General features: G+C 40.7%; 1 protein-coding gene across 1 annotated transcript; it reads left to right on the top strand.

Annotated features, from left to right (window-relative positions):
• Positions 1-24,372, top strand: per1b (period circadian clock 1b). The gene is made up of 20 exons (XM_059354788.1): positions 1-246; positions 7,294-8,234; positions 8,845-9,098; positions 9,229-9,350; positions 10,541-10,742; positions 10,846-11,040; positions 11,932-12,010; positions 12,735-12,841; positions 12,945-13,098; positions 13,565-13,847; positions 13,956-14,064; positions 15,240-15,402; positions 15,496-15,605; positions 15,939-16,085; positions 17,467-17,832; positions 18,847-19,634; positions 20,425-20,611; positions 20,935-21,145; positions 21,754-21,904; positions 22,878-24,372. The coding sequence occupies exons 2-20, from the start codon at positions 7,807-7,809 to the stop codon at positions 23,148-23,150; spliced, it is 4,329 nt and encodes a 1,442-aa protein (XP_059210771.1). The 5' UTR covers positions 1-246; positions 7,294-7,806; the 3' UTR covers positions 23,151-24,372.
• Positions 24,373-27,017: the final 2,645 nt, after the last annotated feature.

Here is a 27,017-nt window from a genome sequence, read left to right as displayed (position 1 = left end):
ATCCTCCTGTCCAATCACAGCGGCTGAATTAAAAGTACATCGTGCCCATGTACCGGCACGTGTGTTCCTGCGTGTAAACTAGTGTTGGGGGAGGTGAGCAAAAATGTCTACAGCACTTTCAGACTGCGAAGTAAAGCCTGTCGTCGCTACCAGGACCTACACTGTGTCTTTGTGACTTCAAACACCTCATCGTGGAATATCTACGCTGTTATTACGCAGTTGTTATCGTTTTGAAGCATATCTAAGGTAAGGTTGTGGAATATTTTGCTCTGTAAATTGTCATCTCTGTCGCCGATCCTTTACTGCTAAGCATGCTAACGTTAGCCGTCAATCCGGGTTATTCCTGTACAAACTGTCCACAATCCTTTATTTAACTACTTCTTATCGTAGCCAAAAGATGTTCCGAATTTCCTTCGAGTTGCAGTTAAAATAGTGCTTTCGTTTGGGTGTCGCCTCGTGTAACGTAAATATCACCATCAGGTTAAAAAGGCATTTATTAACGCTTGTTATCTAGGTCATAATAAGTAAACAACACAAGCTCATGAGTTCCACAATTATATTGACATTCATGCACATTTCAAGACTTTTTTTCTTTATTTTTATTTTTTAAAACAATATATTGATTGAGTTTTGTTTTACAAAATTGACACATGAAGAAAAATATGAAATAAGCAAACATACAAGAACATGGCGGCCAAAGGTAGCATAATTTAAGAACAAGAGTCCTTAAGGATCCATTCAAAAAAAGAGTAGGTTCGTTTACTAAATGAGCCATATTATTGTTCTTAATGTAACGTATAAAACGTCCCCATACTCCATAAGTCTGGGTTCCCGAACTAGTTAATAGTAATCAATAGAATCTCCTGAACTATTACACTAACCTCTTCCCAAAACTTCGACCCTTCACCACATCTAGTGTTTAATCTCAGATTTAGTTTATGTGGTGTGGACATACATGTGGACGTTGCACAATGCAGTATCATGGCTGCCTAAAGATCCACTGTGATAGGTTCAATACTGTTCAGTATTTACGTTTTGCTTGCTCAAGTGATGTTGTCTTGTAAACATGATTGTGACTGGTCACCAAATGAACCACCCATAGTCTTATTAACAGTGCATACGTGTCACTGTTATTACACTGTTATTAGTAGAACTTTGGGAAGCCCCATTTGATGCATGGGTGTGAACATCACTTCAGATTGATGATGAATTATTTGTATGACGATTTTTTTATACACACAATTTTGGCTGAGCTAGTGAAACAACTACACAGATTATGAGTTTTGTACAATTTTGATCCACTAAGGCTCCTAGTGTGTATATAAATGCACTTGTTGAATGCAGATGTGTGCAGGTGACATGCATCTAATCAGTCAAATGATTTTCTATGATTGACAACTGTTATAATATACGCATGCCTGTGCAATGTGCTGCTGCACATCACCTACACACGATGCATCTCAGCCTCTTATCAAGAACCCTGGCAAAACCTGCTGAAAAACATGTATATCACTTGCATTTGCTCATACGTTCACAGTCAATGCATTTCAATGCATGTGTATTCACATCTAGCAAGTGGCAACCATGAAGTAACAAGCTGGCATCCATGCCATCACTTTCTGTTATGTACAGCATGAAGTGGCATTTGTGAGAATCTACATAGAGCATCCTTGCATCAATAACAGACCATCGAAGCTTCAGAGATGCACTGGAATGTGCACAGATTCAGCCCTGCAGGTTATTGCAGAAATGACACCCTGCGTGCATATAAACATCCACAGAGTTTACAAAAGCTTGTACCAGATTAGGTTGCAAACAGAAGATTAAAAAAGGAATGCTGACCTTCCTTCACCTAATATTTGACCCATTTATAAATCTCAGAAAGGGTTGAGGATGTCTCTTTCAGCTTATTTATAAGCAAATAAAACATGTCAGTTTTGCCACCAGTAAGTAGCATTAATTGGGCATGGGTGAGTGAAGAGGTGAAATGGCAGGCAGGGGCAGAGTTGGTACAATCCACATTTGAACTATGTGATCACTCAACTGTGGGGAATGACTCATCCCTTGAGGCAGGATAAGTAAACGGCTTATAGTTTTTGTCACTGTGATACTTTAATATCAGTGAGTGATTCAGCAGCAACGACTGAAGCAGAAAAGTAGCAAAACAATGCATCTCCTGTTTTTGCTACAAGAACATTGTGTTCATTGGCCACAGAAAGTCACACAGTGTTTCCTACTGAGTGTCTATTCCATTATAATCAAAACTAAATGGCCTTAAAATGAAGAAAAAACAAACCACTTTAGGAGAGGAAGAGAGATTTGTGGCGAATAGTTGGTGTGTGTGTCCTTTATGTCCCCAGATGAAAATAAAACAAGGAAGACTACTAAATGTAGCACAGGCTGCCAGGAAATAGTTCACATGTGGCTCTTAAATGTGCCAGAGGCGGCATCCGTTGTTCTTGTTAATGAGGGTTGTCCTGCAATTTAATATTATTTATCCCAGGTCTGGTGGTGACTGTTAACCTGTCTCATTTAAGCTCTAACCACATATTTGTTTGCTATATTTATTGCTGTGCTGGGGCACTAAACAAAGTTGTGTGGACAAAATATGGAGTATGGCTAGCAGGCTGACCAGATTGCATTCTTTATTGATTTTCAACTTGCCAATTAGGGTCGAAAAGCTTAGTGCATCATGTTTACTACAAAGAATTTAATATGTGATGTAGACTAATGCTAGATCAGTCTGCATTGTGAATTGATGCTGCTATGATTATCGTTTCTGTTATCAACATTTTCCCTGCTTTTTTTATGCATTTATTTTGAACTTATTCACAAAAAGATCTGCATCATTAGTCAGTCTGCCATTCAATGATGAAATAATACCTCAGTGGATGACAGAGTAAGCTACTTATTTGTTAAAGCAGCTCAGTACAGTGATGCAGAGGAAGTTGGCAGAATTTGGAACATTGAAATAAGTTTGAAAAATCAGGAAAAGTTCCCAACAAAAAAAATGCAGAAATCCAGGAAGTACAAATAATTGGATGTGCTTCAACGTTCCCCTTTGCGCCACTGCTTTATTGTGCATTCATTAATAATCTCAAAACTAGGTTATAGTAACATGAGGTTTTAACAACTTGGATTATGCAGAAAGCTCTGCAGTTTCCACTGACATTTGTAATGACAACCTAATCAGTTCTTACATCTGCCATTATTTGATTATTTGACTTTCAGAATATATTATATTTGTTAAAGGAAAAATGTGTGTCAAAACACCATTCTGATCCAAGTATTGTGGTGCAAAAGAGATGAGAAGATTGCATTATACAGACTTTTAAAAAAGTTTGGTATAAAGCTATATATATATATATATATATATATATATATATATATATATATATATGCAGTAGAGACAATTATAATTTCAGTCAAAATAAATTCAATTAAATATTTTCGTTTTTAAATGTTTTGTTTATATATATATATATATATATATATATATATATATATATTTATGTGTGTGTATATATATATATGTGTGTATATATATATATATATATGTATATGTATTAGTTTTTGTAATAGACTTATATTGTTTAGAAGAACTGGATAACATGGTGTACTGTAATGTACTTCTTACTACTTTAAGAAGTCATGTGGTCATACAGGGGTTTTCACGTCCAGCGTCCTATGCGCGTGTCTCGCCGCCTCAAATGTACATGTTAATGTACATTATGTTCCGCGCCCAGTCTTTCATAGACGCTGATCGGGAATCAGTTCGCGCATCTGCCCATCGTTTGCATATTCAGAAAGGCAAACCTCGAGGCGGGGCTGAGACCAGTGTCTGGCAGGCGAGCGGGAGCTCTGTCATAGGCAGCAGGCCCGGCCGCTCTCTCATTGGTCCGGCCGGCGGACCAATCAGGAGCCAGTAAGCCTCTAGGAAAGCACACCCGTGTACACGTGCAATATGTACACAGAAGAGCAGAGTGAGCAGAGCTGCTGTGCGAGCACAATTTTCCACAGGACAAGCATATGTGGAGCAATGTGCATTGATGCGGATATTCGGACAAGGTATGAAACGAAAATGCTTTTTAAAGACGTTCTTGACTGATATGTCGGTGTCGTGATGCGGGGTGTTGTGATGCAGCGGGGCGGGCTCTCTGTGACAAGCGGACAAATTCACACATGTTCGCGCAGGAGTGCGCCACACCTTCTGCAGCTTTCTGCGGTACAGTACAGTAAGGAATGCTCTCATGTTGCCTACGATGAGTGCAGGTGCCTCTTGTTTTGGACAAGTTGTTCCTTGTCAGTATGTGTTTGTGGCGGCTTTGTGTTTGTACTTTGGACTGTGCATACTGTGGTTATTATTGATTTTAAATGGCAGAATTGCACATTGTCCTCCACAGTGCTAAGTCTTGTGATAAAATGATTTTTTTTTTGTTGAAAAAATGAAAATGCATAGCAGATATTTAACCAGTGTTTCCCATGCCTCTGTATTTATAATGAAAGCAAATTTGTATAAACCATTCTGTAGATTTGGCATAAATATGGTAAATGGACACATTTACAATACAATAAATACAAGGCTTGTCACAATGATCTTATCAAGGCCTGCAACTAATGCAACTTGTTTTCCTTATATATTAATCTGCTTATTATTTTCTGAATTAATTAATAATTATTAATAAAATATTTAAATTACTATAGATTACTGAATCTTTTGTTTCAGGTCATAATACTACCATGCACTTTTATATGTTTGTAGATTCCCTTAGAAATACCTCATTGTTGCAACAGCACAGTAAAAGCATTTTCAAGGCGATTACACATGCACGTGCATATGTTCAGTACTTTTTTTATATCATAACTGCCTAAGCCTGTGTTGTGGTTTCAGTCATGTTATTTAAGATGCCTGGCACTGGATCACATGGTTATGACAGTCATCATGCTGTATAATTCACTTCCTTGATACTGTGTAAGATTGTTTGGGGCTTTACAGTTTTACATCAGATGAACATTACTATCTTAATGAGCAGATTTATGAGCAGTTGTTGGAGTAGAGCCCAGCCAATGTCAGGTGGAGGCGCGCTATTTCACTGGCAATAGTACTGTACGACTTTGCTAGATGCAGTGGTGTCTCCTGCATTTTTTAACAGCCATGTTTAACCTGATTCTGAGGTTTCTCACAGAGGGAAACTTGCACACAGGCTTGCACTACAGGCACGGTGACATTAGTCTTTGTCTAATAAAAATGGCTGCACTCAGCACTAAAAAAAGAGGTGATGTCACAGTTCTGATATGTGGTTTATATATAGAGATATATCTGCTGAACAGTTTAGTCATTTTTTTTATAATGAAGATGTCTTTATTTCAGGCACAAATGTGAATTAAATGACAACTAAAATAAATAGCAACAGAAAACATTGGTATCAGCATCATTTATTAGCCGAGTTATTATTTTAAATATTGGTATCAGCATATCCCTAGTAATAAATAAATGATGGACACAGGCTGCAATTAAGTTATTTTGATTGGTGACTAACTAGCAATTCTTTTTCTGTCACTGCTCTAGTCAATATAATGTCTAAAAATAACAAAAGGTTCCATGTCACATTGACTTTACAGTTTAAACAATTGTCCATGTGAGCAATTTCTGAAAACAAAACTTTCCAATTGTTTAGAGTAATCACAATCTTGTTATTGTGCTGCTGTATAGTCTTTCCCACACTAAGACAGACACTACATGGCATAATAAGAGCCTGGTCTTACGGTGTGCATTTCCTGTGACTAATGTGAGCAGGTGGGCAGCATAGTGCCTGAGTGGTTAGCATTGTTACCTCACAGTCGTGGGATAAAACCTGACCTAGCTGATTCAGGCGTGGCAGTGTGGAGTTTGCCTGTTCATCCCGTGTCTGTGTGGGTTTCCTCCCACAGTCCAAAGACATGCATGTTAGGTGAACTGGAAGCCCTAAACTGCCTGTAGGTGGAAATTTGAGCATTAATGTTATGTCTTCCTCACTTGCCACCCAGTGCACCTAGCATGCACTGGGTGCATTGGGAATGCACCCTGTAAACAAATGGCCCACTACAGTTGGCTTAGCAGGCGGGTGGGTGGACCGGGTTGGCACATCCAGGTATTCTAGTAGCCTGAACACAGCTCCCCACCAGCACCTCCACCCACTGCCGTGTGGCTTTGCCATCACCCATGGATGTATGCATGGATGCCAGCCTGCCTTGACGCCCACTCACGCCCTGCTTGCATATTTGCAGATGATAATTGCTCCTCCCCCCACCCAGTTCAGCCACAGCACACACATTTTGACATGTGCATCATCCATCTGACCAATCGTAATGCTAATTAGCATTTCATGGCTGACAACGAAGCAGCATCACATTAATTTTATGAACTCCAATACCTCCATTGCAGGTCGTTGGAACTTGCTTTACTCGGTTCAGTGTAATGACTTACATTTGTCATTCACCGTGTGCACCGGTTATCCTCTAAGACCCAATGAGCAATCTCCAGCTGGAAGCGAACCTGACCACTCAGCCGTATTGTGCGTCAAGTATGTCTGAGCTGTCAGTGCAGGAACCTAATTAAAAATGTCCTGAACAAATTCACCGAAAGCATCACTGCACACTATTTGGGAGGCAGGTAAATAGGGTTGTGGGGCAGCCGGGTGTATAAAATTGAAAGGATTGACGCTTGCATCTTCTGTTTGCGTCTGCAGAGCTTAAAGGATTATGGGGTGTCTCCCTTTCGCTGTCCTGTGCAAGGAATAAATAGAACTAGACTTTTACCTGCGTAGGTGGTGGCTTAAAATATATACTTTGAGGTACTATTCACAAGCAATCCTTAATTTGATGGCGAGCTTTGTTGCGTCCTCCTTGTGCCCTGTTGTTTTGAATGTCCTTTGGATAAAAGGGGACTAAGCTATGACGAAGAACAAATGTCCCATGTAATTTTGGTATTAGCACCTGTCCACTTGTTCTATATTCAGATGCATGCATACGCACTTGCTGCATGCTAATAGGAGTAGATTATTGTCGTTCTGTGCCCATGATGGGCCGATTGTTTATTCAGGGTAATCTGGGTAAAAGACTAACAGCTGGCTGCTGCAACACGAGGCAGTTACAACATTTCATGGCCATATTTGAAGCATCCTTGAAAGCCAACGTGATGATAAGCATTTCTTTTTTCATAGCTATAGTCCTTGGGAGATACGTTCAAGACTATGCCAAGTATTGTAATCCTGCAGCTAATATTATTCCTTTTTTTTCTCTCTTTCTTCTCAGGTGGCCTATAGCACCTAGAGCATCACATCTCTGAAGAGGCAAGGAGACCAAATACAGTGTGAAAAGTGTTTTTCATTGCTCTCACCAAGAGCTGTTTTTCTCACTCTCCTTCACAATCCTCTCATCCCATCTGTTGGAGCACTTGTGCCAAGGCCGTTTCATAAACAGAAATTCTTCTCGTGTCAGCATCACTTCAAGTGACAATTTTTCCTTGAGATAATTGCTGTCTTTTTGGAAAGGCAGCCTTTGGTCATTTGCGATAATTTTTACAGCAGTTTGAAAATCTGCACTTTTTGAAAACCCTAAAGAGGGGCTTACAGCCCAAAGCTCTTTGTTTTTTGCCCCTTTTTTGCTTAAGAAGCAATGAGTTTCTCTCCTTAGTTCTTTAACTACCAAACAGCAATCATGATTCACATGGTTATACATAGTAGTCCCACTTAAATTAAAGTTATTCCTGTTTCCATCTTGGCTGACACCTTTAATAAAGCTGCTCCAGCCTCATCCTACTCTAGTATGAGTTATGACAACTCTAAATCAATGGCGAGCAGCAGCACTCGGGGACGAGTGGCAAGGGCTGACGAGAAAGACAATGACCAGGAAGCTGAATCAGAAGGGTTAAACTCTCTGAAGACCAGCAGTGGTCAGCCCAGCGCCGGTGTCCCCACTCAGGAGCAGGGAAGTGGAAATGGAGGCGACTCCACTGGTGAATCTTCTCCCAGTGTGGGGTCAGGGTCCGGAGGTTTGTCCCGAGACCGAAGGGGGCCCAACTCGGATGACATGGACGGACTCTCCAGCGGGAACGACTCCGGGGACAGGGAAAGCGAGAGACGGATGGGGAGAGACAACGGGTCACGTGGACGCCAGTCCGTGCACAGCTCCCACAGCTCGTCAAACGGCAAGGACTCCGGCATGATGCTGGAAACCACAGAGAGCAACAAAAGGTAAGAGAAGAGACAGAAATACACACTTGTAGACATAATCATGCAGATAATTCTAAGATTTATTGCTCGTTCTGGGCAGACACATGCTTATCAGCATTGAGATTCCCCTGCAAAGCATGGCCCTGAACAGTCTTCACTCAGAAAACAAATATCAAAAGCTGCTTGCTACTGAGGGATTAACAGCTCCTGCTCTGACTGCAGCAGGGAGAGACTGCTTTGGGACGGCGCTACACGTTAAGAAGAGTAGGAACGAGTCTCCAAAAGTCTCCTATAACACCAGAAAGAGTCGCTAGATTTGTCTCTAGTCGCTTTTTTGAAAAAGAGTCGCTAGAGGGGTCGGAATAGTCGCTAAATATAGCAACAAAGTTGCTAAGTCGGCAACGCTGCTTGCTGCCTCGGTCTGTTGTCACATTCAGACTCTGTTAGTTAGCCGCTACAAAAGTAGCTGTATGGGAACAGAGGCCGAGGAGAACTAACTAGTGGGCGGAGCCAAAACACTTTCCAAGAAGTACTCCGTGGAAACACGCCTAATGTTTTTAGTTCTGCATATTTTTTTGTACTTAAATCATAGTGAAATCTCTAAACCACCTGTGTGTCTCTTCCTCCCCAGCTCCAACTCCCAGAGCCCCTCACCTCCCAGCAGCTCTCTGGCCTACAGCTTGCTGTCGACCAGCTCCGAGCACGACCCCCCTTCCACCTCCGGCTGCAGCAGCAACCAGTCGGCGAGGGTCCAGACCCAGAAGGAGCTGATGCACGCCATCAAGGAGCTGAAGCTCCGCCTCCCATCCGAGCGCAAAACAATGGGCCACGGCAGCACGATAAACGCACTTAAATACGCACTTCAGTGTGTCAAACAAGTCCGAGGTGAGGCCGTGTTTTTGTTTGGATCTTCTTACAGTACGTGACTACCTGATGTGATCATTTACCTTATCTAGTTAGTGATACATTTTAAGCCATATACACACCGTGACTGATTTATGATTAACATTTCCAGCCAACAAAGAGTACTATCACCAGTGGAGCGTGGAGGAGTGTCATGGCTGCAGCCTCGACCTATCTGCCTTCACAATTGAGGAGTTGGACAACATCACCTCAGAATACACACTCAAAAACACTGTAAGTTTATTCCTCCTTTTTTTTTTTCCTTAAAAACTTTAAACCTTTGATGTTTAGGGGAACTTTTATACAAGTAACTTTCCACTGTGGTTAATGAGCCGTGGACATTATCTTTTTATTACCCTCAGGTATAAAATCTGGAACATTGTGTCATTTAAAGCCATGTGGGCGAAACAAAGATTTATGAGACTTCATTGATCCCGATTAATCAGTGCTGCATATATTTTGCTGCAAGCTACATGGGATACTGATTCATTAAAAAATGTTGGTCCATCAGATCCAGAAAGCACTGCAAGTTCTGCTAAGAATAATCAATCTCGTGATGACTTTATTTATATAGCACCTTTGAAAACCGGGTTTACGATGTGCTTTGACGGACAAAGCAAAAGCAGGATTCTCGGAAGACAAAATGAATCATACATGACAAATAAAAAGCAATAAAATGGCAATAAAAACATAAAATGGAATTTTATGATGTGATTTAAATTAAGTCACTGATTATGTAAGCCTTATCTCCGCAGGCAGTTCATTCAAAAGCTGCAATGATTGGATGTGATTAGGGCTGGGCAATATGGACAGAAGGCCATATCCCGATATATTTAGGCTGAATATCTCTATACGATGTATATCCAGATATTTTTAGCGCAAAGTGAGAGCAAATTTTCAGTCAAAGACAAATATGACATTTTTAAAAAAATCAAAGCTCCATAAAGTGCACATTTAAAAAAAAAAAAAAAAAGCCTATGAAATAAAATAGGCCAATCTTTTTCTGAAATAAATATATTCATATGAGAATAGAATAACGAACATTAAAAAAAAACTAAATATGACAAACCCTAGTAAGGGCAGCATATATATATATAAAGAAAGAAGAAAAAAACTATATAGATATATGCGATATGGTCTAATTCCATATCACATTTAAAAATATATCGATATAGTTTTTATATCGATATATCGCCCAGCCCTAGATGTGATGTCATTTTATTGAAACCAGTTGGAAACAAAGTGAAAGGAGGGAGTTACAGTAGTCAAGTCTGGAGAAAATAAGATGACTTGCAACACAATTATCAGTCTTCCTTTATAGTGAGTAAAACAGAATTTATATTTAGAGATCCAATCTGGCTCATGTGTTGATGTGTTTCTTTGCCGAACCCAATCTTATGAAACCATTTTTTTTATCTCCTCAGGACACCTTCACCATGGCCGTGTCCTTCTTGTCTGGGAAGGTCGTGTACGTGTCACCCCAGGGCTCGTCCCTGCTGCGCTGTAAGCCAGAGCGTCTCCAGGGCACCATGTTTTCCGAGCTTCTGGCCCCGCAGGACGTCAGCACTTTCTACAGCGGCACGGCGCCCTGCCGCCTGCCGAACTGGGCCTCCTGCATCGGGTCTGGTGAGTTGAAGCAAAGAGAAATTACGAAGAGTAAAAAAAAAAGAAGAAAAACACAAACAAGATGTATTAAAGAACGTGCCTTTCTCCAACTCTTTCCCCTCAGCTTCTCCTCCAGTCGACTGCACCCAGGAGAAGTCCATGTTCTGCCGAATCAGCGCCGAAAAGGCGCAGGGCGGCGAGATGCGCTACTACCCCTTCCGCCTCACGCCCTACCAGCTCACCATCAAAGACTCGGACGATTCTGAGCCACAGCCCTGCTGCCTGCTCATTGCAGAGAGGGTCCACTCCGGATACGAAGGTATTTGTCATTTTTTTTACTGCACCTGTATTTATGTGAGCACACGACAAGAAGCTTTCTGAGCTAAAACACGAGTAGACGACACGAGGGCTGAGCATATTACGCAGCGTTTTTTTTTTTGTGAGGTAGAGAAGCTTTTGTTTTTATTTTTAGTTTATGAGAAAGTGTGATCACACATATAACTCGGCTTCTGCTTCTTCAGCGAGAGATCTTCATCATCCACTCAGAAAATATGTTTCTCTTTGTTCCCACGTCCCGTTAGATGTTTTAAACTCACTGTGAACACTGATGTTTGACACTAGAAGGCAAACTTTCTCTGTGCTTATTGAAACTCACAAATAGTTTAGAAGTCAATCCTGGTTCAATTGGCCAACTTACACAAGTGTGATATAAAGAAGCCGCCAGTGCACATAAACTGAGAATGAACTTCACAGTGAAATAGGAAAGAAAGAGAAGGAACATTTAAGACAAACATCATTCTTTATCCCTGTATCAGGTCATGAAGAGAAAACAATTGTAGCCTCTTCCAATGTTGAGCTTTCAAAGTTTTTTTTTTTTATCAAGGCTGTTGATAATGCTTGGTCAGAGTAACCCAGGCATTATAACTACCAGAGATTTGATATTTGAGTGTCAGCTTAACTCTATTTTGTGATTGTATGTCCTTTATTTAAATAGAGCAGCTCTCCACACAATTATGAACTTTACTCATTGTTTGATTTAAAAACCAGGTCGAGCGTACGCTTGAAACTGTACTTGAAAAATGATGTGTGTGTGGGAGAGGAAAGGGAAATGAGAGTGGCTTGTTTTGTAATACTATATAGCTCTGAATATTGATTATATCAAAGACACTGTTCGTCATTAAAACCTGCTTCTCCTTCTTTGTCCTCTCAGCTCCTCGTATCCCTGCGGACAAGAGGATCTTCACCACCAGTCACACCCCCAGCTGCCTCTTCCAGGAAGTTGACGAGAGGTCAGTCATTTGGAATAAAATACAGTTTTCAAAATAATTAGGGCTGTAACGGTTTGTAGGCCGGTCACGATAATAAATATATCGACAGGCTAAGAATGGACACGATAGTTTTTCGGGACTCGATAAATTGACATTTACATCCCAAACAGCCAATCCAGCATTTCAATGCCAAGGTTCAATATTCTTGAGAATTAAATGTTAATTGCTCTTAAAAAGGATGTACTTGAATTATTATGCTCTAATATCATATCAGCGGCATAAAAAACCCACAACATCAACAATACTATCATTTATTGTCATGGGAAAAATATATATAATATATCGTCCTGAAAAATTTGTTATTGTGACAGGCCTAACGGGTATTGTTATTGAGCTGTCGCACTATTGGGGGTGAATTCTGCCCAGAAACACTCGTACGCTGTTAGAACAAGTGCAGAGGTCAGCACAACAAGGTGGCGTGAGAGGCATCCCTCATCCTTATGTATCTGAGTTTGTGTTTTTCCCCTCCGCTGTGCCAAACACTCATCAAACCAAGTCTCCTAAACAGGACTATGAACTCAACGTGACTTCTGTGAACACCCATAATAATGATCAAACCAGTGAAAACAAACACCCTTTTGTGCATCATTTTCCACCCGTGAATATTTAGCTGTAAGCTGATCTGCCTGCAGCTCTAGTGCAGTACCAGGCTGTCTAACAGTGTGAATATACATTGTGTTAACAGGGCAGTGCCATTGTTGGGCTACCTGCCTCAGGACTTGGTTGGAACTCCCGCTCTGCTCTACATCCACCCCGAAGACAGGCCCATGATGGTGGCTATACACGAGAAGAGTGAGTACATTTAGCTCTGCACGTACTGTAACCGCTGCTCACATTACTTTCTTTATCCCGTATTAACTTCCTTATGTATGTCTGCATTGTTTTGTCTCTTTAGTCTTTCAGTTCGCAGGGCAGCCGTTTGACTACACGCCCTTCAGGATGTGCGCCCGCAGCGGGGAATATCTGACTATCGACACCAGCTGGTCTTCCTTCGTCAACCCCTGGAGCCGGAAGGTGGCCTTCATCGTAGGCCGCCACAAAGTCAGAACGTAAGTTAACTAACTTGTTGCTAAAGTAAAGTTTTTATGTTCTATATCTTTGTAATGAATTATTTTCATCATTCATTATTCCAGGTTTTACTCAGTTAGTTTGTTTTTGATCATCATACATCCTAATTTTATGGGGTTTTTTTATACATTTTTTAATAAAATCCATTTTTGTGTCACTACTCTTCTAATGCACCACATGGGTCAAAATGACCCATATCCATTTTTTTAGCTAAGTAGCTTGCTAAGCTAACTTCTTGGCTAAGTAGTTAGCTAATTAGCTTGCTAAGCTACTGAGCCAAATAGTTAGCTATGTAATAATACAAAAACTTTTTTTCTTTATAAAGTATGAGAGGCAAAATGGAAATAAATATTTATTTAAAACAAGATATTTAAAGAATACTTGGAATATTCAATCATAAAATAAGTTGATATCAAAACACTAAGCACGTTATCCCCCGTCCTCCAGGAGCCCTCTGAACGAAGACGTGTTCACGACGCCCCAGGGCTGCGAGACTCGGACCACCACGCCCGACGTGGTGCAGCTGAGCGAGCAGATCCACCGGCTCCTTGTGCAGCCGGTGCACAGCGGCGGCTCCCAGGGCTACAGCTCGCTCGGGTCGAGCGGCTCGCGAGGCTCCCACCGCTCGCACCAACAGCACCTCAGTGCCTCGGCCGCCTCCTCCAGCGACAGCAACGGCCCCACCATGGAGGTCGTTTGCGCCGCCGCCCCGGTCGCTTTGCACAAACCCGTGAGTCCAAAGAAACCAATTTTTGTGGATATTGTTGGTAGATAAATTAGCAGAGGAAAGCAAGCGCCGGTTATCCTCTTATTTATCCTGTTATTGTATGTTTTTTAGATGACGTTCCAGCAGATCTGCAAAGACGTCCACATGGTCAAGACTAACGGGCAGCAGGTTTTCATCGAGTCCCGTAACCGCCCAACACCCAGAAAAAACACCAGCACAGGTAATTAACAATGTTAATGTTGTTTCAAAAATGTTTATTGGGAAGCAAGACAATTAACAGTGAAATTACCAATCGACAGTTATCACTCCTTTTTGTTAGAGAAAGTAAGAAACAAAAATGACTAATGACAAAAACCAATGGCACATAAACAAGCAGAAACCTGCATCAACAACGTAGAAGAAACAAAAAGGAATCCCCAAAATCAGTGAGAGGAATTCAAATATTTCATGCCAATAGTTTTGAAGTTTGGGCCAGAGAGTGTAACTATGTGATAGGGTAGCCTCACTAGTCTCACATTCCTCACACACGCAATGTTAATGTTGTTAAAGTGAAAAATAATCCACATATCCGGGAGTTAGATCCGCTCCAGACTTTAATGGGTTCTTCCCTGGCCCGTGATACTAACTTGACACGTGAGATGGTTTAGTACACATGGGAAACTGTTTTGGAAACGGGCAGCTGATTGGACGAACCATGTCTGTTTTAGCCTTTAGTGTTGTTGCTCTTCTTTCAGTGAAGAAATACTCTCCGGTTCTTATGTACAATATTGCAGCATCTATGCTAACATCTTTAGGAGCCATTGTTGTTTTGAACAAACAAGTCTCCTCTCTGCTTTTCCAAGTTATCATTTTAGAGGAGAAATAAGTAATAATCATCTCTGGCCAATAAAGTTAGATTCAAGGCGTGTTCTCTCTGAGTACTTTTTAGAAAGCTGCTGAGTCTTTTGGCTCCGCCCACTAGTTAGTTCCCCTTGGCCTCGGTTCCCATCAGGTACTTTTGTAGCGGCTAACCAACAGAGTCCGAATGTGACAACAGACTGACGCAGCAAGCATCGTTGCCAACTTAGCGACTTTGTCTCTATATTTAGCGACTTTTATTCAGAGTGGCTAGGTACAGATCTAGTGACTCTTTCTGGTGTTATTGGAGACTTTTGGAGACTCGTTCCTACTCCTCTTAATGAGTAGCGCCGTCCCAAAACATTCACAAGCGGCCCAGTCCTCCCGCAGCGGTCTTGCCCAGCTGCAGTCAGAGCAGGAGATGTTAAAAGTGACACCCATAGCGGCTCACTAGAGGGAAAAGTACTTAATGGAAACGCGCCTATATGTAATGTTAAAAGTATCCACTGAGCAAGATCTAACGTTTTAATTTCCCGTTCCTCTCTTTTCTTCATCCAGGCGCAATAAAAAACATCCGAGCCATCAGCACCGACCCCATCAAAGGTTTGATAGCCGACATGACTAAGCCGCCCAAAGCTGTGATCCCCGCTCCACTAATACCGAAGGAGCCCCCGACCGGCTACTCCTACCAGCAGATCAACTGTCTAGACAGCATCATAAGGTGAGTGCGCAACGCTAAAGCCCTCCTAATGTTTCCTGTTTTTTTGTTTTTGGTTATCGTTCACTTACTAAAAAGCACTTTGACTCTACACAGGTACTTGGACAGCTGTAACATTCCCAACACGGTTAAAAGGAAGTGCGGCTCCTACACCGCCTCCTCCACGTCGGATGACGACAAACAGCAGGAGGCCAGCAACAACACAGGTACTTTCAGATAATTAACTTCAATATAAATTCAATATATATATATATATATTTATAGATATATATACGATCCCTTTTACTTAGCTTCATTTTTTCCATTTTTTGGCTAGTATGTATTTACCAACAAAAATACTGATAGAGCAATCTTATTCTTGTTGTTGAATATGGATTTTTTTTTATTATTATTATTAATATTATTATTTGCAGCAGCATGATTTTATCTCATGACAGCTTCCTAGGTTACCAATAAGCATGCTTCATATGTCCGTATGTGCTTGTCTGGACGGAACACGATCATTTACAGCAACTTCTTGGGCTTTTTTGTCTCTGCAGGTGGTTCAGTTAACCTTGTAAGTGAACCACCTTCTCTGCCTCCCCTGACCATGGCCACAAAGGCAGAGAGTGTAGCCTCAGTCACGTCGCAGTGTAGCTTCAGCAGTACCATCGTGCATGTGGGAGACAAGAAGCCTCCTGAGTCAGGTGGGAATCCTCGACACTCACACTCTCTGAAGCCTGTAGTCTATTACTTTTTTTTTTTTAATTTACTTTTTTTTTTTATGACAAAATATGACCTTTAAAAGGACAGAAGCTGACAAAAGAGAAAAAAAAACCGAATTGGCTCAAGAAATGAACCAAAATATTGCTGCTTCTCATTTATTTACCTTTGTGATAATTCCCTTATTTACCTTCCTATTTTCTTTTTTTTTCCTTTTATTTGGCATTTAATTAATAATTGTACTTCATTTGTATTTCTAAATGTATTTCCTTTGTTTATTCCTGTTTTTATTTGTTTATTTTTTAAATATTTTATTTATTTATGTAATCCCAAATTCATTTGTAGGCCTTTTTATATATACACAGGTGCATCTCAATAAATTAGAATATCATTGGGACATTTATTTATGTCAGTAATTCAATTCAAAAAGTTGAAATAACACATTATATAGATCCATTACACACAGAATGAAACATTTCATGTCTTAATTTATTTAATCTCTTCTAATTATTATGATTATGGCTTACATTTAATGGAGACCTAAAACTCAGTGTCTCAGAAAATGTAATATTACAAAAGAACAATTTAATGTTAAATATGGAAATGTTGGCCTCTGAAAAGTATGTTTGTCTATATGACTCAATACTTGGTTGGGGCTATTTGACTTGAACTAATGGAAATAGACTTTTCCATCATATTCTCATGTATTGAGATGCACCTTTATTTATATATATATATGATTCATTTGAATTTAAGATTCTCATTTTTGTTTGGAGCCCTTACATCTTCTATGTTGACTAATCTGAAACTCACCGAAAAAAAGTGTTTTTTTTTATTAATTAAACAAAGTCTAAAGAATTATCTTGCAGAAACCTGCAGCCACACGATAAAACTGCACATTTCAGGTAATCTGATTTATGCCTTTTTTTCCCTCATCTTGGCTCATTCTGGAAAATTTCTCTTTTAATTTCTGGGTGTCGCCCTCTTTTGCAGCCTTTTCTTTTTTGCTTTACACAAAACGTGTGCTACAGTTTCTGCTGTCTTTTTTTGTCTTTTTAAAGTGATCATACAGCTTTTGTTAATGGTAAAACACGAAAATACAGTGTACAAGTACAACAACTAACAATACTACCAATCTACTACTGCCTACACCTATCTTTAATTTGCTAACACAAGCCACCATATGCTCCTGGTCATAGCGGACCAAGCGAGGCTCCATATCTGCACTGAATTGAGCAAGAATGCATTTTATGTATTTTAACTTTTCATTCGTCAGAAGCAGAATGTGCCACTTTCTCTTTCAAAGGTTCCACAGTCTCCGTTCGCTGCTTTAACACTCCTTTATGCTTTTTTCATCTATCTCAGACATCATCATGGAGGAGGCCCCCACAACTCCCACTCTCGCTCCTCCTCCACCGACCACACCGACTCCTCTGAGCAGCAGGCTAGCGCCTCCCGCTAACGCAGCCATCACCATTCCTCCCCTCTCTCCCCCGCCTCCTCCTCCCGCTCAAGCCACTCAGCCGGAGAGGGACAGTCGGAGAGGTGGAAGTGTAGGAGGAGGAGGAGGCCGGATGGGTCTCACAAAAGAGGTGCTGTCCGCCCACACCCAGCAGGAGGAGCAGGCGTTCCTCGACCGATTCAAAGACCTCAGCAAGCTGCGCGTTTTCGATCAGACGGCGTCTTCGGCACTGCGCTGTCAGAACCCAGCTGCCAACCCTCTGTCACGAGGTAGGCCACGCCGCTGCCACCAGGCCGACACACACACTGACATGTGGAGACATCACACTCACCAGATAGAGTGGGAAACACATTTCTATGCAGGCAACCTGTAAATGTGACTCCTACTGACTCCCAGCTGTGGTTTATTGCTTTCCATCAGCAGTTTCTCTGATGGGACATTATTCTGCTTTTCTCGACGAGATAACGCTATTTTATATATTCTGACCTAGAAACATTTATTTATTTTTTTTATGATTCAACTTTTATTGAGTTTTTACAATTTTTTTACAAGACCACACTAACAACCAATTAAGAAAAGGACAAAAAAGGGGGCAAAATTAAGATACACAATCTTATGATAATAAAACATAAATAAATAAAACAATAAAATAAAAATAAGTACATAAGAAGTCCAAGACAGGTACAATTAATCCATGCTCAATATGTTAATTGACCTAGAAACATTTATAACTTAAGATCCCTTGTTGTAAAGTGATTTTTTTATTACAAAGGCAGGTTCAGGTGCTATGTACTTTGTCCACAACATAATAACTACTGGGAAGTAACAGAATTATATAAAAACCTATAAAAAAAAACACTAATAGTGGATCCCCTTTTATAGCACAGTGGTGAAAAGAAGTATTTCCATTTTATGTAGTTTTAAGCTTCTACTCCGCTACATTTAGCTGCCAGCTTTAGTTGCTTTTCCGGGAAAGCTTTAACACAAAAATGTGATTAGTTTAAATTGATTACTGATTTTTTATTTTTTTTTAAATCAAACCTCATAACAGTATATTAAGTAGTTAAAATGAGCCCTACGTTAAGAAAATTAAAATGCTGCTAACATTAATGCACCGATAATAATAAGAATAATCCAAGAATATGTTTGGTGTGTTATATACAGGCAGATTGAAAAGGATTCAAAAACGGCCAAAATAGCCCGAGACTCCACAGGGTTAATGGTTAATGATTGTTAGAATTGAAAACATTTTGCTTAATTCTGCATCTTCTCCTCTTCCCCAGGAGTTCGTTGTTCTCGGGATTACCCGGCCGCGGGAAGCAGCACCAGTCACAGACGTGGTCGCGGCGGTAAGAGGCTCAAGCACCAGGAGTCGTCGGACCAGCACAGCTCTCTGAGGCTGAGCGGGAGCCGCCACGACCCCATCACCCCCACCATCCCCATGGCCATCAACATGCCCATCGCACCTCCCACAAACTCCTCCTCCTGGCCGTCTGTGGGCTCCCAGGCCAGCATTCCCGCCGCCCCTTTCGCTCCCGGTATGCTTCCCATCTATCCCGTTTATTCACCTCTGGCTCAGCCCGTCATACCCGTCCCGGACCCCACGCGGGTCGCCCCCAACCAGATCGTACCTCCCATGATGGCGCTCGTTCTGCCCAACTACATGTTCCCCCAGATGGGAGCGCCCCTCGCTCAGCCGGGCCCCGCCCCCGGACACTTCTACAACCCGAACTTTGTACCCACGTACCCCGCCGCCCCAGCGGCGCTCCCCACCGTCATGTCCCACCCCGTGCCCATTCCCGCCACCATCGCCCCGTCCCGCAGCAGCACCCCGCAGTCCTACAGCCAGACGCCAGCTGACCGCGAGGGAGCAGAGTCCCCCCTCTTCCAGTCCCGGTGCTCCTCGCCGCTCAACCTCCTGCAGCTGGAGGAGTCGCCGAGCAACCGGTTAGAGGTCGCCACGGCCCTGGCAGCATCGCAGCAGGCCACGCCGTCCGTGCAGGGCGGCGTGACCGGAGGACAGTCGGCCAACCAGGGGAGCTCCGACGACACCTCGAAGGAGAACGAGAATGTAAGTACACAGACTCATGAGAGGACGTTAAGCTCTGGAAGCCATTATGTGTCATTTAAACCTCTAAAGCTTCAGGTCACCCTGAGGAGCTCAGTATGTCTTGTTTTTTTACAGGACTCGGTGCCAATGGTTTCTTTTTTGCCATGATAAATGGTGTCATTTAAAAGAAAAAAATGCTGATCAAACGTGCTGGAGGGTTGTGTTTTTTAACCCTTATGCCCTCTTCGGGCATTTTGTACATTTTTCTCTCTTTTTTTCATTTGTTGATCATTTAGGCTGTGTTACAGCTTGAGGCATGAATTTTTGCAGGAACTTTTTCTTTTAGTAAATTTTTTTAAATCCATTGTCATTAACCCTCACGTGACCCTTTTTGGCCAAAAAAGGTCATGAGAGGGAGTATCTGGCACTACTTAAAAATGCTAATGCAATCAAATCAATTTTATTGCTAATCTTTGACATATCCAAAATCAGCACCAAAACCCCAGCTCCCAACTATTTATTATATGGAAAATTATTAGTTTTTTGTAGTTTTTTTTTTTTTGGAAGAAATTATGGAAAAATTCAAATATATAAACAGGCAAATAAAGGGTTAAATTTTTGAAAATGACTTAATGTTTGGTAGTTTTGAACAAGTCTGAAGTTGTTTAAGAGATTTATGACAAAAAATCTGAAAAAAATATTGATGTATGGTGTTTTAATAGCAGTTTTAGTGTGCATGGACGTTTTTGGCCACAAAGGTTAAGGGATAAGGGTTGTTAATAACATATCTTAAACTTTTCTCCTCCATCAGGGTGAAGCCAACGAGTCCAACAACGACGCCATGTCCACCTCCAGCGACCTGCTGGACATGTTGCTACAGGAAGACTCCCGCTCAGGCACCGGTTCAGCTGCATCTGGTTCCGGGTCCTCAGGCACCAGGTCCTCTGGTTCAGGCTCCGGCTCCAACGGCTGCAGCTCCTCTGGCACCAGCGGCATGAGTGAGTAGTCTAATTTTACCATCTCTGACATTTAAATCGCAACCAAATTTCCGTTTTGGAAGAGTTACGGGTCACCCCGACATTAGCTGAGTCACGCTGCCTCCTTTACACAGAGTCATCCAGGATAATAGATGTCAAAAGACAATTTCCCCTGATGGATATCTTTTATTTCAAACATTTCCTTAATGGAAAATAAAACGCACTAATGGCAGAATTACTCTTATGTCACTTTCCGCTGATGAAAATCTTAGTGTTAGATTAAACTCGTGAAAAAGTGCACTTTTTTTTTTTAATTCCCAACTTTCTCCTCCTTGTCCTTTCAGGCAGCAGCCAGGGCAGCCACACCAGCAAGTACTTCGGCAGCATCGACTCATCAGAGAACGATTCCCGCAAACAGCCAGCAGGGGGCAGCAGCAGCGCAGGAGGAGACGGTGCCGAGGAGCAGTTTATCAAGTGTGTCCTGCAGGACCCCATCTGGCTGCTGATGGCCAACACAGACGACAAAGTCATGATGACTTATCAGCTGCCTCTCAGGTAAGACTGAGGGCAAAATGGGACCACACAACACAGCAGCCTGTTAAACCTCTGAAGTCCAGGAGATTTTGATTCAAATTTGTCACCTTCCTATGCATTAGTTTCTGTCTGTCCTTGCATCACATGCATGGCTCCTTTTTCTCCACACAAACTTGGTTATCAGTCAGATTTTTCATTTTATTTTAATTAACAAAGTATAATGCTTCCAGGATCCCAAAACACACACAAAAGACACAGATGTCTATGGAAAAGTAAAAAATTTTTAACCATTTATACACAAAAACAGCAGAAAAAATAATAAATAAAAGAACTACAAAACAGTCTATTTGCATGTAAATTAAAAATAGTAATAGTTTTCATTGTAGAAAGAAAATTCACAATTTAAAAATGGTCTAGAAACATAAATACCACACTGTGAAAACTCCTATGATGCACTTTAACTGGCTTTCTCAGCTTGTCTACATATGATATAGAAATAAAGTTATTACTGTAAATAAAACGTATATTTTCAATAAATAGATGGACTTCAAAGGGTTAAGTTTCAGACTTTCTGCAGATGTATTATCAGAGCTTTTGTGACCTTTCCCCCCCTTGTGTTTGTTCAACAGAGACATGGAGACAGTGCTGCGAGAGGACCGCGAGGCCTTGAGGAGCATGCAGAAACACCAGCCTCGCTTCACTGAGGACCAGAAGAGGGAGCTGAGCCAGGTGCACCCCTGGATCCGCACAGGACGCCTGCCCCGAGCCATCAACATCTCTGTAAGTACACTGCAACCAGGGCCAGGGCTTGATCTGATTTTATTTCAGGTTATAAAAATTAGATTGGGATAAAACAATTATAGCACTGCATTCTGTTTCACAGTGATGCTGTAGTTTTTGTCTTGTGTTATAAATGCAGCACACCACTTTTCCTTTACAGTGGTGTGCTTTTGTTACTGACTGGAATATGATTTACTTAATAAGCTGAATTTATGTTTAGGATTTATCAGTAGGTTGCGGCAGTTCACTACAACATAGTCGATCTAATTTTATTTTGGTCTTAATTTATTTTTATATGTTGAATATTTATATTTTGTGGCTTTCAACATAGCTGATTTTATTTATTTTGATCAAATGTGTGTATTATTTTACATATTATATAATTAAAATATATTATGTATTTACGGATTTTTTAAACTTATACTTTTTATTTATTAAATATTTATTTTCAGTAGGTCATGAAAGTGCACTTATTTTTTAACATAGCTGCTTTTATTGATTTTGATCAAATGTACCGGTATGTATTATTTTACATATTATATATATATTAAAAATGTATTTTTATATTATGTATTATTTACAGATTTTTAAAAAAACTTATACTTTTTATTTATTAAATATTTGTAAAACTTATAAGAACACTTTCACAACCTACTGAAAATAAAGTATGTTTCAGCATAGTTGATCTTATTTGTCCATGCATTTATATATTTTTTATTTTTCTTATTTATTTTTGGGGTGGTGGAATTATCTTTGAAATTCAAGAAAACACACAAAAAACTTAAATAAGTGCATTATAATTCCAAAGTGAGAAATTCTGATCTCATTATAGACCAAAATGATTGTGATTTTCTTTTTTTCCATAATCAAGCAACTCTGAGCTATAAATGGGTCATAGTAGTGTGGAAAAATACTCACAGCAACAAATAAAGATGAAAGAAATTCATGTGTTTCTGTCTCTGGTGTCTTTCAGGGCTGTACAGGCTGCAAGTCTCCCCCCGCCGTGCACCCCGCCGCTCCGTTCGACGTGGAGATTCACGAGATGGAGCTGTGCAGCGTGCTGAAAACTCAGGAGGAGGGCAAGAAAAATCTGTTGGAGACGGCCATGGACGAAGCTCACCCCGAGGACGAGGACGAAGAAGAGGAGAAGGGAACCAAAACACAGAACATTAACCAGGACATCACAACAGAGGACCCTGAAGCGACCTCAGAAGATGTGAAAGAAAAGTCTCACATGACTCACTAAGCAGACGGCCAAAGATGGAGAACACTATCACAAAGTTTCTGTGCTGACACGCAGAAAACGTGCACCGTCCGCCACTTCCTGTGCTCCAAACTTCATTTACAAAATGGTGTAAAGATGTTAAAACGGGATCTGCTGGGACATTTAAAAAGGTGCATATCGGTTGAGACTTCCATTGATTTTTGGACACGCGTCCATTCCTGAAGTCTGACTTTGACGACAGTATAACAGGCATGTTGTATGACATTAAATGCCTTGGAAAAGACAGGTCACGCACACTCAGTTTAAGAGTGGATCAGCACTTCACTTTCCTTCTTCTTGTCATTCTTGGCATATTTATTGAAGGTGTAAGATAATCAGAGAGGACAAAGGCGAATGTGTAACAGAAAAGGCACCTTTGACGTAAAGATGGATGTGCTACGAGGAAAAAGAAGGGAGTTTATCTGTGACTTTTCTTCTTGTCGAATGTGTCCCAGGTGGTCTGGGATCCCACTTGTTTCTAAAAAAAAAAAAAAAAAAAATTGCCCCAGTTAAAGAAAAACTTACACCCGATAGACAAAATGTACAGTGAGAACCAGGTTAATTTTTGTAAACAATGTGTATATTTTTATACTTTCATCCACTGCAAATAGAGAAAGGATAAATGCCCGAGAGTGTCGACTGTAACGAGGGAAAAATGTGAAAGTCGAGGATCCAAATCTTGTCGGTGACGAAAAGAAAAAAAAAACAGTCTTTGAAGCGAAGATGACACATACATTGAGGGATGTACAGGTAATTGTGGGGCACGGTGGCAATCGCCAGGAGATCGAACCTGGACTTGTAAGGTCTCTCCTCGGCCGGGCATTAGTTTGTGCATTGGTGTGGTTTCCCCCCCACAGTGGGAAATGAACAATGCCTCTCTAAGAATTCACAGACAGTATTTCCCAAACTGCACCATTCTGAGACGGAAGGCTCCCGTGTTGCCAGTTCTATCACATTGGAAAGTGCATTGAAAAGAGGTGGACGTAACTCTCTCAAAAGTCTTTTTGAGAGAGTTTGGAGAGCGTTTACTATCTTTTTTTTCCCCTCTCTGTCCCTTTCGCTCTTTCTCTTCCTCTCTGTGGCACTGTTCTGGTCATGTGATATCCTTTGCTTTATGGCGTCAGTGGTGTCTGCAACAGTTTCTAAATATTTTTGTGAAATTCTTTGTACAAAAAAAGACAATAAAACTTCAAAATCCTTTAAATGTGAAGTCTTGATTTTTTTTTTTTTCATTCCGCAGTTAGTTTTATGATTACATCTCTTTGCAGGCTATTTCTGTCAGCGGGTGTTTTGCTGCAGTTGGCCTGGATACTCAGAAGTGTCCAGAATGAACTGGAAGCAGAGAGCGGATCAGGGCAGCTGCTTTCCTCACACAACCACAGTCTCCTTCTATTCAGCTGTGGTTTCTACCCAGAGTGGTCACCGCAGCTTAAAAAAGACAAAGGCATGCCCTCCTTCAGACAAACACAAAGTTGACTTCATTGCGCTTTCTCATTATAACAATGACGACAATGATTGTAATGTAAGTTGGCCACTTTTTTATGCGAGAGCTGGTGTTAATAAACTAGCATATTTCAAGTCACAATTATGTTTTTTACCATAATGATGGCCCTTTTCCTGCCAAAATAAAATCTATTTTGCTGTAGAATTTAGCTTATAAGTCGGTTCTATAACATACTGTATTTTTCATTCTTTCCTGCATTTAAAGTGAACTTTTTTTTACCCTCTACTTACTTTCCACCCATGTGATTTTTGTGGAAAGGAATTTAATCCACATAATAACCTTCACTTGCAGGGTAAATTGTGCGTGTGTGCCCAGGTAGCTTTCAAAAACAAGCCGTGCCAGCAGCTCTGTGAAGCTGTGCTCAGGCTTTGCGTTAAGCTAACTGCTAACGTCAACATGCAGTTTAGCATCTAATTAGCACTCAAAGCTCAGCTTAGACTAATTTGAATGTATTTGGTTTATGACTAAATGTCTGCAAAGTACTGGACAAATTTAAAATGGATTTTTTTTAATTAAAGGTTTAAATTCATGGGGACAAAGAACATAAAAGCTACAACAACTAGCATGTGAGCAAAAGCAAAAAGACTATTTCCATGTTCCCCAGCTTAATATCCCCCAAAGATGATAAATTAAGTTAATGTTTCAAAGGGTTTTATGTTCTCAGCTCACTTTTTCACATTGTATCCCAATAGTTTATGGTCTCAACTGCCAGTTTTAAGACTTCTTCAATTGAACATGATGTTAATTTTATTTTAACGATGGTCCCATTGAGAGTAAAATAGACAATAAAGCAGTGTATGTTTTAGGGTGTGGCTACGTCTCTACCATAGTGACCTGTTAATCAGGATAGAGGTGTAGCAATGGTTGTCCATAGCACTGTGTACATATAAATAGCCAATATCACCATAAGGTGCCTTTGAGAATTACCCATTTAAAATAAATAAGATTTTACATTGAACTTCATATTTATTGTATTAAGTCGATGTTATGCTGTTAGAAATGCATGTTGGTCAAGCTACCACACTTAAAAAAAAAAAAAACTAACTATAGACAATGTACATGCAAACAGCAAAATAAGTCCACCCTGTCATTTTTGGCCAATTTTAGCATTTAATTTAGCATGAATGGACCTTCAGTTAGCAACATGACTCAGTTAGGAAGTTGACTGTGTACTGTTTAGCAAATATATTTCAAATTTCAGAAAAGTTTTTACATTGATTGATATTTCACTATGACAGGGTGGACATGTTAAGCTTGACAACATTTAGTTACACACATAATGTGATGAAAATACAAAATATACGCGTAAATACTTATTCTGCAACTAGCCACTGTTTCAGCCTCCAATAAAGGAAGACAAATTGACACGAAAAATGTGTCTGAGAGCGTCATAGGGGTTCTTAAAAGGGCAGTTAACCCATAATGACAGGGTGGACTGCAATTCCAGGGACACATGAAAAATGTCTGATATGATTATGAAAATAGAATATATATGATTAAAATGACTCGTCTGGTCAGTTCTCATCCAAATACTGACTCCAAGACAACCAAGAACAACCACTAGGCAATCTGTGGCCGAGAGGTTGGAGAATCTGGCTTGTAACAGGAGGGCTGCCGGTTTTAATCCCAGGACTGACGGGCAAGGACAGAAGTACCCTTGAGCAAGGCACCTAACCCCCCGGGCGCAGTAATGTGCTGCCCACTGCTCCTAAGCATGGTGCGTTCACTGGTGTGTAAAAAGGATGGGTTAAATGCAGAGGTTGAATTTCCCCATTGTGGGACTATTTAGGGAATCTTAAACTTAATTTGTGACGGCTAAAATGCCAAACTCAAGTCTTCAAAACAGCAGTCTGCAAACTAAAGGGTGATGGCCCCTGTGGCTATATCCACTTCTTTATTACAGTCTATGGTTCTGTCTGAATATACAGTATGATTCATCCTCTGGGGACTATGAACACCTATAAAAATATCTTGTGCCAATTCCTCTTGTATATATTGAGATATTTCATGGGAAAAGTAAAATGTTTGACCTTCTTGTAGTGCTAAAAGACAAGTCAGAGGATTCCCAAAGTCCTTAGGATTCATCATCTGGGAACCATGAACACCTATGAAAATATCTTGTGCCAGTTAATCTGATATATATTGAAATATTTCACGGGGAAAGTAAAGACTTTGACCTCGTGGCGTTATCGGCGTTAGAGGAAAAGTAAAGGAATTCCCAAAGTTATGAGGATTAATCCTCTGGGGAGCATGAATGCATGTTTTGCAAAAAACCATCACATGGTTCTGTTTGCACCAAAACAGTCGACTATTAGGCCGAAATTGCCAAACACAGATGCCTTGCT

The sequence above is a fragment of the Centropristis striata genome, chromosome 17 (assembly GCF_030273125.1).
Source record: "Centropristis striata isolate RG_2023a ecotype Rhode Island chromosome 17, C.striata_1.0, whole genome shotgun sequence".
NCBI lineage: Eukaryota > Metazoa > Chordata > Actinopteri > Perciformes > Serranidae > Centropristis > Centropristis striata.
The sequence above is the reverse complement of the archived record's forward strand: the minus strand, read 5'-3'. Positions and strand labels throughout refer to the sequence as shown.

Coding starts and splice junctions, on each gene's coding strand:
- per1b (XM_059354788.1), top strand. CDS start 7,807: ATGAGTTATGACAACTCTAAATCAATGGCGAGCAGCAGCACTCGGGGA. Junction 12,011..12,734: donor TTCCAGGAAGTTGACGAGAG/GTCAGTCATTTG, acceptor TTGTGTTAACAG/GGCAGTGCCATTGTTGGGCT. Junction 16,086..17,466: donor CAAGAAGCCTCCTGAGTCAG/GTGGGAATCCTC, acceptor CATCTATCTCAG/ACATCATCATGGAGGAGGCC.